Here is a 12,973-nt window from a genome sequence, read left to right on the forward strand (position 1 = left end):
TGATGAGCTGCTTCTTCTGCAGTTTGCCTAAGCTAAGGTTAGTTAAATAAAGCCTCCTTTTTTTCTCTTCTGTTGCACTTTTCATTAGTACAATAAAATCAGATTTGGAAAGAATAGTATTATTTTATATGCAAGAAAATACAGTGCCTGTAAGTTCGCCTAAGTCAGTCAGCAGCCTAATGAGAAGTAGTCTAATGAGAAGCAAAATGCTAACAGTCCAGCTGCTAGACTTGCTAAGTGAACACTGCCAGTAAGGATGCAACTTGCAGTCCACATTTTAAGTTGCTTATAGGTGAACAGCCCACTTCATACCTGAACTACCTAGAGATGCTTTGGATAGTAGACAACCCTGAAAAGACGTTTTTGTTTTTACATCACGCTAGTGGGAGAAAACTCACCTGCAAGTACAACTCCAAGCCTTGTCGTCTCTGTTCCAAGACCTTTGGGACCCAGTTCCTCACATGCTTTGAAGGGATCTCTGGAGTCCTTATGCATTTCTTGAGCTAAAACAAAAAGAAATTCAGACGAAGAGAAAGGATAATAGTGCCCCTTTAAAGTAAACACGTTTACACTAGAGATGAGAGACAGCATCAGTAAAACAACCACACATAAAGGAAAACAGCACAGCAATCAAGATCCTCTCCAATCAAGTTCAACTCACTGAAGTAACAACTGACTTCTTAAGCCCTTTCATACCTACAGGCTGCAGTTAAAAATCCCTGTGTTCAGTTGCCCTTTTCAGTGAACAGAAAGCCTAGCACAACTTGTCATTCATTAATGGCTTTACAGCCAAACAGCAGCAGCTACTTTAGGATACATGAAATGAGGAACTATGTCACACTGATCACACGCTGGAGCCAGACTGATAACTGACTGCAGTTGAGCAGTGGGCAGGAGGGCTGAAGGATAACTAAAGCAGAGCAATGTCAATCTCCGACTCTGGTGACTTGCAAGGCTGAGCCTTGGGAGAACACTCAAGAAGCCCAGAAACCACAGAGCAAGGGCTCAACCTACCTCACAGCAGCTAATAGCAGATGAGGAAGGAACACCTGGCACCCGACAGCTGGATTCAGTGCCCACTGCAGCCTCAAGCACCCAATGAAGATATAAGATAGAACATTAAGTTCCTCTTGTGCTTCATTTCCTCTTTAATTGACTTTGCATAACACGTTAGAGTATGACTGCACTGTACACAGGTATTACAAGTCTGGTGACAAAAAATCACAATCATTTCTAACACCAGATATAGGCATTTATGTAAAAGTGGAGGAAGGAGAAGAGTTAAACATTTTTATGGAATCAAGAGAGCAAGATATCCATGCCCTCAGTTTGCCCCAATGGATTGACAATTGTGTTCAGTAGCTTACACAGAAAAAAACCAAGACTGCCACTGAATATAACTTCCAACAGAGCTCCACAACTGTTCCTCTAAGATTCCCATACAAAATCTTTCATAGATATATGTAGAAATCTGTGTGCGTATGCATAAATGAGAGCAGACAGACAGACACAAATATCTATTATGACAACAGAAAGAATTCTCTTTCTAGAGCAACGTTTTTTTTTTCAAAACCAACCAGTATTAACATTTCCCTCAAAACTATGGAGCAAATACAGTAACTGGAATAGGCCTCAATGCATTTTAATAGGAGGTGACGTTGGACATTCCTTCTGCTGTATATTGCCTCTGAGTAGATCTGAGGCAAGGGAGGCAAAGAAAGAAACTCAAAATTGACTTTGACATGCGTACCCATGGGAGATTGAGAATTTACATTTCATCTTTGAGATTGCTGAGATGTCACTATAGGAAAAAGCAGTGCCAACATATCAATGTCTCTACAATCACAGGTAACGAAGCTCCAGCGTAGAAATCTCGATCGCTCTGGAAATATTTTGCAACTTCCTGATTTCTTAACAGTGCTAGATTACAATTTAATAAGAAATGAAAATGAAATCTGACCAAACTCATGTACATTTACTGAATGGCCTTAAAGCCAAAACACAAAATCTGATTTTTCCACCAGGTTGCTCACAGCCCCATCCAGCCTGGCCTTGAGTGCTTCCAGGAAAGGGGCATCCACAACATCTTTGGGCAACCTCTTCCAATGTCTCACCACCTTCACTGTAAAGAATTTCTTCCTAATATTTAGTCTAAATCTACCCTATTCCGGTTTAAAGCCATTTCCTCTCTTCTAGTCACTACCTGCCCCTTATAAAAAGTCCCTCCCCAGTTTTCCTGTAGGTCCTTTTCAAGTACGCTGGCAGGATGAATGTAGTCTTTGTGGAGCCTTCTCTTCTCCATGCTGAAAAGCCCCAGCTCCCTTACCCTGTAGTAACAAGGGAGGTGCTCCAGCTCTCTGATCATCTTCATGGCCCTCCTCTGACCTGCTCTAACAGATCCATGTCTTTCTTGTGTTGAGGCCACAGAACTCCAGGTGGGTTCTCCTGAGAGTTGAGCAGAGGGGCAGAATCATCTCCCTTCTCTTGATGCAACCTAGGATACAGTTGGTCTTCCAAGCTGCAAGCACACATTGCTGGCTTATGTTGAGACTTTCATCAACTGACACCCCCAAATCCTTCTCTTTAGGGCTGCTTTCAAGTCATTCTCTGACCAGCCTGCATTTGTGCTTGTGACTGCCAAACTCTGGTGCAGGACCTTGCACTCGACCTTGCTGAACTTCATGAGATTGGCATGAACCCACCTCTCAAGCCTGTCCAGGTCTCTCTGGATGGCACCTCTTCCATCTAGCGTGTCAACTCAGCTTGGTGTCATCTGCAAACCTGCTGAGGACGCTGATACTTATGAAACTGTAGTCCCTATTTATCTCAAGTCTAAAAGATGTCTCAGAAGATCAATTATAGAATCATTTGTCCAAATATGGAAAGTAACAACTACTCTAAAATTATAAATAATTTGCAAAACTTGATGCGTAGATCTTAGGTGTTTTCTAGATTTCAGTGCACTGGTTGTTTCACTGCCACCTAACATTTTCATACTAAAAAAGAACTACTGAAATGCAAAGAAAAAAAGTGGAATAAAAGAGGAGTGAGTAAATATGGGTACATCATCGTATTTTTAACTATGTTATACAGACAGGAAGATTTTAATTCATTGTAAAAATGAATTAAGTGAAAATCACAAAAGTTTCACTCAGACTTCAATTACATTTCTAATGTGACAAAGAAGTAATTTCTACTTGTGTGTTGTAGCAGCCTCGAAGATTTTAAACCCTTTCCATTACAGCCAGATTGCAAAGAAAATGGGGCTTAGCTCTTTCACAGCCCTGGTGTGCAAGAGAAGGTGAGCAGAGAAAGACAAAACCAACCAACATCTTGGAAATGGCTTTCCTAAAAAATACCAAAACTAAATAAATAAGTAAAAGAACCTACATATTAACTGGCATTATTGGCACTCTGATGAACGAATCATCTCTCAACAGTCCTTCCCTTCCTTCATAAGGTTCTAGTGCAGCTCACCCTTCTCAGATAAAGGTTTGATCTGCCCCACTCTCTACCCCACCTGTCCCCAGCAAAGGTTTTATTTCTGCTGCTCACCAGTCATCTGCAGTGCTGAGGGCACCTTGAAAATGCAGTACATTTAATGATACCTTTATAATTTTCAGGCATGCAGTGGAGAGTGGAACTCATGTTTTGAATTAAAGGGGAAGAAGAGAATTGTACTATCTTAAGAGCTTTGAGATTTTCTGCTTTTTCTAACACAAGGCAGATGAATAAAGGGTGAAATGATGTAATGTACTGTTAGAGAACTCTTTCTCCAATATTTCTGCAACTGAAAGCACTGAAAGCACTGAAGCCTCAGATCAGGACCTCTTGAACTTTTTGTTTACTACAAACCTAAGTATTACTGTGGAAGAAAAAAAAGACTTAAATAGCATGTTGAGCAAAAAACGTTGGGTGTTTTGCATCTGTGCTGGAAGAATTAAGAAAACCACAGCAAACTTAAAATGGACACCAAGCAGATGAGGTGTAAGATGTAACAGACTAAAAGGTAATCAAAAGGTTCTGTTTGAATTTTGGCTGAATATTTTGCTGCTATTTTTGGTTAGAGAAAAAAGAGGTGTCATTAATGGCTCTTTTGGTGCTTTAAGGATAATTCTCTACAAAGGGAGTTACTGCAAGGTGACAAACCTGAGACTGAGACTGCAATCATTCATGACACTTGTGTGGAGCAATGAGGGGAACATGCAAGTAAGTCAAGAGATAACTGGAAATTAAACCATGCAACACCAGAAACCACAGTGAAATCAGACAACTACAGCAAACAATCTACTTAGATATTCACTTTTAGCATAGAAAAGTTAATTTTTCCCTTTCAATGCTTCCTAACTTAACCGGTTGTGTCTTAGTCCGCCTATTATTTTACTTTCATTTGTTGTTTTAGTGTGTGTAAAATAAAGCCCACGTATGTCAGAAGCACACTGTAAAGTTGTACTGCTGATTCTGACACTGTTGCTCCTATGTTATCATATTGAAATAGAACACAAGGCAAAAAAGATGTGAGAGAGATCTGAATTAAAGCAATAAACAAGAAAATGCACTTTATAAAGTGGCAGTCAATTACCACAGCTGGGGCAAGAAGCAAAAGGCCAAGAAATAATAGCACATATTGATTGCTGTGCAGTAAAGCAAAATCTTTTTTTTTTAAAGATTCTTTAGGACAAAGACACATACACCTCAGCAGTTTCTTTCTGTTGTCCCAAGTTGGCTTATATCAATATAAGGCTGTCAAAATTCATTCTCTCTGCTTCCTCCCTGGATTACACCATTCATGAGATGACTCAGGGATACCAAACATGCTGTTATCAGCAAGCTCCTGTGACACTGCAGTGGCAGGAGCTGTAAATGCCACAAGCTTTTCCCTGTGTTCCTCTCCGTTTTTTGCAGATGCAGATTTTTGGTACTGAAGAAAAGCAGCACAAGCAAAAGCAGTGAAGCCTACACATGCTCCTCCAATGCCAAAGCAAGAAAAGTCCCAGGAAAGGACTGAAGCTCTTCAGCATACCCCCAACACCAGTAGGCTGCTGCTTTTCCAGAATTATTCTTCACAGTATTTGCTTTTCACAAGGCAGAAACGATTTAAAATTTGCCTTTTGGTAGGATGCAATAAAAGCATCTAGTTCAGCCTGGGGAGGAGAAGTCGTACCCTCCCTTCAAAAGCATCAAAACAGTTAGTGGACACTCAATCATGAAAGATTAAGGGATATTTCCTACCACAATCACTGAATGAAGAGCAGCAGAGTGAGCCAGTCCTTTTCATGTTTAGTTTCCTGGTGTGCACAAGTTGTTGCCTCAGCTCAGCAGGTTAGCAATTCAATTTATAGATTTAACATAAATTACTTGCATAACAGCATATAAAACAAAGCTGTATTGCTTTGCTATAGGAATGTGCTGTATTTCATCATTTTGTAAGAAGAAAAAAACCCAACATACTGCGGATGCCATTTTAGCAATGCAGCATGTAAAAAGCAATAGAAAAGCAGAGAAAGGATCAGCCCGCAACCCACCATCCTCACTTCCACAAAGCAGACAGCTATTTAAGGTAAGTTCTCTTTTCCAGAGACATGAATCACAAGATGTATTTAAGATAAACCATAAATGTTAACAATTTCAAGTGAGGGGAATCAATTAGAGTGAAACAAATCTGCTATGTGTAAATAGATACTTACCTTTTTATGGAGAGCATGGAATTCACTATACCTCTTCTCCACAAAATGCTTCCTTCCACTCATTAGCACTTCTATTTTGAAGACCTGAAAAATTATAAATAGTAAAAAAGACATAAATGGTTTTTGCACAGATAGTTCTGTGACAAGACTGTGATTGCACATTATACCCAAAATGTAGGGTGGTTCCAAAATATGACAGTTGAAACAGGTAAAAAAACAGAAAAATGACAAATGGGTATCATGGCTGACTCTTTTATTAACAAGTTTGTTCAACAAAGAAAAAGACAGTTCCATGTGGACTTTACACTATATATTAAAATCTAAATGTTAAGACAATTTCAGAAATATTTAATACAGTGGGAAGTATTAAAAAAATAAAAGGACAGTAGGAACGACAAGAAGAAGGTTGGAAGGAAACAGAGATTTATTCTCTTTTCTTACATATAACACAAAAACAACACAAATGCAGTAAGAACCAGTAATAAAGGCCTTATGCTATGCATGGAGAAAAAAAATTCAACTACTACACTGCGGGTTAATTACTTCCTAACCTACAAAGTCAGATGCAGTTTCAATTGAGCTCATGCTACTATCTGTAACCTGGGGTGTGTGGGGGGAACAACAGAAAAGCTACGGCAAATGCTTGTTTTCTTTGTATGATACATGTGACAGCTTTGGTTGCTGCCTATAGGAGGTTGAAGGCCAGCAGAAGCAGCTCTCTGGATGCACTAATTAGTAGTCACTAACATGACACTTCCTTGATACTCAGGTTGCAAGGTCAGTACTAAGGGGAAGTGATGAGAAATATTTTGAAGTACTCAAGAAAACATGGTCTATTAAATGAAGACAAGATCAGCAGAAAAGCAATACAAAAAAGGTGCCTGATCTTTCCAGGTTTGTTTTTTTTTTTCTTTTTTTTTTTTTTTTTTTCTTTTTTTTTCATTTTCTGTTTTGCTCAGAAAATGCTGGAAATAATTATTTCCAGGAGAATCACAGAATTGTAGGGGTTGGAGAATGAAAGACAATGGTCAGAAAAGATGATTACATCAAGACCTGAGATTTGGAGCAAGTGAAAGTACTTAGAAATAAATTTGCAAGCAGTGTTCACATCTGAGCACAGAAAAAAGGGTTTTCTGACACAGTTATGTGCTCAGAGCTCGGATCAGAGCAAACAGGCAGGAATCACGCAGGATAAATGCTTCCTATTGTCAGCTGGAACCTGCCTTTCAAACACAGCTCTAACTGTGATGGCTCTTGCTGGCAAGTCAAACCACATGAGAACCAGATGGCACTTTATTCAATCCAGCCTGAAACACATCCACCTTTGAACGCAGGATGGATGGGACCAGAGTCACCTCACACCGATGTTTACACTACCAAAATTAGTTCAGACCTTTGTAATCCATCAAAATAACTTGAGATACGTTCCACCTCCTTGAAAAGGACTATTTCTGTGTCCTAATCACTGTGAGCAAATGACCTTATTTGGGTGCATTGATTTTTTTTTTCCTTGTCCATTTAGACTATTTTGGGAGAATAGCTATAGGCTATTAAACAATTCTCCTCTCAATGTGCAAAAACTCCAAGGTACCCTCAGGAATATATTTTAAGTTCAGAGTTGTAAAGAGGATCGGATGCAAAGAAAAATCAATGCAAACTTTTTTCTTTAGTCCAGACTTAACATCCTAATTATATTAGAGGAAAACATTACTTACATCTTATACTCTACACACTGCATGAAAGAAATAGGCACAAGGCACAAAACGCCTCTGACTGCACAGGAAACATGTTGTGGATAAGGAGACTCAAGGACAATTTGTGGGAGGACTGGCTAACAGAATATAAAAATACTTAAATTAGGAGTGTGAAGTGGCCACTTCAGATGCTGCAATGGTTTTGAATTAACTAAAGCTCCAGCAATTGCTACCAACTCATGACACACAACTGCCCCTCAGTCAGGTAAGAGCCTCAGCACCAACGTTAGCTCAGCACTTCTGCTGGCTGCATGTCAAATAGGCTCCTGCCTCATCTGTGAGCGCTCCTGGGGCAGGTAACCCTCCTGTGTCACACAGACTCGTGCACACCCACCCTGATCTTAGGCATGTGCAACTTCAGGGAAATCTCCTGCCTAAAGACAGCAGATTTGTCATTTATGAAGGAGAATAGTTGGAACATGGGGTAAAAGGGAAATAAAAATCCCTCTGTTGACCTTCTTTCCAAAGCTGGTACCTATTTTGCTCTGTTTCACCACTGGTTACTGAATTGTACAAATGTCTTCAGAAACAAAAAGTATGCAGCACTTGTCTGGCTTCCCTTTTAATCTTACCAGCACGGTTTGCGTAAGTCTTGCCAGATAGAGGACGTACAAGTTTACAGGATCTTCACAGAAGACCTGCAAACACAGAGCCACAGCCTTCTGCATGCAACATTGACAACTTCAAGACCACAGTTTTGACACCTTCAGAGCTTCAATTGGCTCCGTCAATACAAATGCTTTGACTTTGCCTCCTACAGTGCAGAGCCCTTGGATTCAGTTTTAGCAGCCACCTGAAATTTACGAAGACTGACAATGGATCTACAGTGCATGAACAGTGCATCTACTGTTTAAAACAAAAAAACATTAGAAATAAACAAACAAAAAAATACCAACCCAACACCATAAATTATGCTTATTTACTCACAGCGGCACCTAAATGTCATAAATCTAAAGCAATTAGCAGAAAATATATTAAGCAGGCATCTGTAAATGTTTTCATCTAAAACATTTAAATACTAAATTGAATTATACAGTGTCTTAAAGCACAACTGCAAGTACATGAAATATCACATACTGTGCTTATGACTGCTATATTATTATTCAGTTGTATTTACACTGTCATTAGTGCACATATTCCAAGCTTGTCTCCTCCACATTTACCACATCACAATTCATAGGAGCATCCTAATGGCACAGAATTAAATTGGTGCTGCAGTTTCGTGAGGACAAGGCTGTATGTGAAATGCAGCAGGATGGCACTGGCTTACAACAGAGCAAATCTCCTTGTGAATTCAGAGTAGCTATTTACCAGCCTCACAAATCTAACGGAGGAATTGCAGGCCCTGACAGAAGAACAATGTGAGGAAACAGGCGAACAAAGAGTAAAGTGCCAAAATAAAGATGGAAGAACTGTGGGGAAAAAAAAAAGCAACACTGCAAGAGAATTACTTTTAAAAATGCCCATGTTCTACGAACAGATAACTGAAAAGACATATGACTTTTTGGAGGAGATAGTTAAATGAAAAACGCAACAACTAATCACTGATTAATACAAGTACAATGCTTTTCCCATAGTCAATGAATTACCAGAAATTACACTGCACTGAAAGAAATTAAGTTCATCCTTACTAGGACACAAAGGATTACAGATAGGAACGTAACAATCAGAAAACTTTCTTCTATGAATATGCTGAAACTACAAGTGACTTACCTTTCTTGGTTACTGCCCAACAATTAGCAGTGATGTTTGCACAAACTCAGAAGATCATTGAAAGTGTTCTTCCAACAGAATTTAACCCACATAATGACATCAGGGGTAAGCAACTCCAAATTGAAAATCATCATGAATAATGCTGATGTCGCCTACCAAAACTGTAGCACCAGCTCTACAATTCATAGGTATCAAAACAACGAAGGAAACTCCTGGAGCTAAAGTTATTGTTAATAAGACACTCAAAGCTTTCAGGACTGACTACAAAAATATTTAAATATGATCGCAGGATAAAAAGAGGGTGGAACCATTCTGGCTCCCTTCTTTGCCTCTACTTTGTCTCAGGGAGATGGAATATATTCAGATACTGGAAACCACTTTTTGTTAGTGGCAATTATACATAATTTTGCCACTTTTCCGTATTTATCCATTTTTGAAATCACAGCTCCGCTAGCTACATGACGCGTTTTCAAGAGGAGTAATATTTCTTGTTCCAGAAAGCACGGCAGTTGTACAGTATTACATAATAACTACAACGTACAATGCAAGAACAAATAATTGGTGTTGCATCTCTGTGAATTTTTGAGATAGCTTAAACAGAAGAAAACAGAAGCAAATATAACATACACATGCCTTTAAGTGCAGAGATATGCTAAGAAGACAGAGAACCATACAAAACTAAACTGACAGCAATCTCCTTCAGTGTTATGCACGTTAAGCACTCACACGACAAAAACAGCTGACTCCTATCTTCTAATTTGATGTAGAAAAACATAATTCCAGTAATTAATCCAAAAAATCCAACAACCAACCAAAAAACATAAAAAACAAAACTCCACCCCAAAACCAGAAGGACAAATTTAACAAAATCTGACACAAATGACAAATATGATCAAGAATAGGAAGGAAAATTGACAGAGTAATGTCTCAGTGTGGCTTCCTATTATATGAGAAACACAGAGATGATACTCTGAGAGTTCAATCAAAGAAATTAGATTCATTCCATTTTTTATTATTTTTGTAAGCTATTACTATCATTTTGTGTGTATTTATATATAGAGAAAATTAATTACAAAGTATATAATCTTCTGTAAAATTACAGTCAAGAAAAAGGTTTGGGGCAACCAAGGAGATGCAAAAACCAGAAGCAGAAAAAGAGAATTTTACAGGAAACAGATACATTCATCTAACATTCACAGGAAAGAAAATCCTACAGGATTCTTGTACTGTACTTTTCTCTCCTAATAGCAAACTTACCAACACACTTCTATTTAATACATTACTGACAGAAATAAATACATCCCTTTAGATGCTTCAGCATGCCTGATAGACTTTTGTCTCAGGAACAGCTAATGATTTCAAAGTGCCAAGACAGTCAGCCTTAAATCTTTGTCATGGCCACATGGAAGGATTTCCAGGACAAATGAAATGACAGCTATGGTCCACGAGGCACGAATAGGATTTCTGCATGCTTAGTGTTTCATTATTGCTCAGACAATGGCACATTTTCTCTCTCTGTTATGCTATAATTAGAACAAGACCGCAGCACATACCAAAGATCAAAAGATGACTCTAAACCTGTCTCCATCCAACCAACCAGGGGCAGAATGAGGGTCCTTGGCATCAGCAGGACCACTGGGGCGCTGTCATGGCGATGGCCACATGTGGGTAAGGCACTGCCTGAATGCTCTCTGCCCAGAGCTGGGGGTGGACACAGGGCCAACCCAAACCTCTCAGCAGCCCAGACAGAACTGAACCTCACTGTCCCCCAGATGAAAACAAATCCACTTATTCTGACTTCACTCTCAGGAGGGAGGGAGAGGCAGCAGAAATCAGTTCTGTGCGGGTGCAGGGCAGCTCTTTCCCCCATCACCTGTTTGGGTTATTGACTCCATGCTCACTTGCTGAGACTTAAGCTGTTCTTAAGCTTAAGCAAGTTGCTTACAGCCACATCTGCTCCTGCATCCTGCAGCAGCTGCAGCCCCCAAAAGTGTGAGCAGCTGGTATCCAAACAGCCCTCCCCTGTAGGAATGGATAGTAAGGAGAGAAGTGGAGCAGCTGGTTTAGCTGGGGCTCTGTGAGTACTTTACAGATGAAGGCAGCTATTGGAGGCAGGAAATGAAAAAGAGATAGCAGTTAAATTCCAGGAACTGAGAACAAACATGGAGTTGGGAATTAGGATGAACATGCACAGAGCTGTGGGGCATCCCTCCTTCCTGGCAGAGGTGCCCAAACAGGCTGATCCCATTTTCCAGATGGTATGAAAGCAGGCAGCAGGCAGCAGCAGCCCCCAGCCCAGCAGCAGCCCCCAGCCCTGCTCCCCTCCCTGCTCCCCAGTCCAGTTCTGTGCACAAGCATACACACTCCATCCTCCAATATGGCTCTACACTCTGTGTTTCACTGATAAAGAAAGGTTCCCAAGAGATTCACACCCATCACGTTTCCAGGTATGCTGTTTTACCCAAACTCAGTTCAAAATCCCTATTATCCCTGCACTCCAAACACTGTGATCTCTCTTACGTAGATCCAAACTGTTACACTCAGTCCTACCTACAAGGTCAGGTATTAATTAAGCCCATAAAAGAAGACCAGGCTATGGGCTCTTCAACAGTCTTCAGCATGGAGTTTGTCCTTCCCACCAAACCTATGAAATAATTAAGGATATTCCACATTCAACCTTCTTTTGCAGTATAGGTGTTCCACACTCATAAAATGGCACAGTATTGGTAGGAATTACATATAAAAAACATGCACAGAACTCTAGGGAATTCTTTCTGAAGATGGCCTTTAAGTATGTCACACTTCTTGGGGCTTAGAGGGAGAGCTGGTGAAACGATTTATATCACAACCCAGGGAGACTAACTCCTGCAAGATGGGAGCTCGAGGGAGGCTTCTGCGCCAGTGTCACTGCTGAGTGAAGGAGCTGCTGACACATAAGAGTAAGTAGTATTCTGATTTTTTCAATTCACTTTAAACCAATCTTTCCCAAGCACATCGTTCATATATTAAAAAAAAAAAAAAAAAAAAATCCCATAGGAACTTCACTGTCATTTCCTGAAAAATAACTTTCTTGACTTTCCAAGCTAAAACACCTTTCCCTTGCCAGTAAAACACTGACTATGGAAATCTAATTTGTAACCAACCAAGAAGCTACCAGATCTGACCTGTTCTTGCTATTTTTCTTTATTAGTTCTGCAGAGAACAACTGTTACACAGATGACATCCCTTTAAAACCAACTTGTCAGTGTGGTCACCTATCTGGCTAACATCCTTTGAATTAAACGCAAGAAAAAATGTTTTTATCTTTTACTGAAAAAGGAAAAGGTTCCTAACACATTGTAGTCCTCACAGTCACACAGAACAAAGCAAAACAAAACAATGTCCTGCTCTGCTCCATTTGCTCATCTGGATTATCTCAATGTCTTTTACCAGAAATATTCTATTAATAGAACAACCATGAGGCTTTGTAATGGAAGATACGTGAATTTTCTAATGAAAATAATAAACTGAGATAAAATACTTGAATAAAAAAAAAAAAAAGATGACAAAAATATATACACGAAACAGATGAATTCAATGTCTGATGAGATGTTAAGAGTTTTATATTTCATCAGAAAACACTTTGCTATTTTATCCATAAAGACTGTGAAGAATCCCTGCACTTTTCAAGGCAAGAGGCAGCTTCTAGCTACAATGAAAACATCCCCCTGCTGCAACCAACTAGCTGCAAGAAAGTCCACTTTACTAGAAGCTAGAAACCAAAGTTTTTTTCCTGCAGACATTCAAGGTCAGGCTGGACAGAGCTCTGAGCATCTGACT

At 39.6% G+C, this 12,973-nt stretch overlaps 1 protein-coding gene across 4 annotated transcripts in view; it reads right to left on the minus strand.

Annotated features, from left to right (window-relative positions):
* Positions 1-12,973, minus strand: part of SNX24 (sorting nexin 24) — a 77,415-nt gene that overhangs the window by 30,762 nt on the left and 33,680 nt on the right. For all 4 annotated transcript variants that reach the window (XM_052700625.1, XM_052700624.1, XM_052700623.1 and 1 more), the window contains exons 2-3: positions 5,688-5,771; positions 399-503 (exon numbers count right to left, since the gene is read on the minus strand). In XM_052700625.1, coding sequence (XP_052556585.1) covers positions 399-503; positions 5,688-5,771 — 189 coding nt within the window. The remainder of the gene's footprint in view (positions 1-398; positions 504-5,687; positions 5,772-12,973) is intronic.

The sequence above is a fragment of the Tympanuchus pallidicinctus genome, unplaced genomic scaffold (assembly GCF_026119805.1).
Source record: "Tympanuchus pallidicinctus isolate F22 unplaced genomic scaffold, pur_lepc_1.0 scaffold4, whole genome shotgun sequence".
Lineage (NCBI taxonomy): Eukaryota > Metazoa > Chordata > Aves > Galliformes > Phasianidae > Tympanuchus > Tympanuchus pallidicinctus.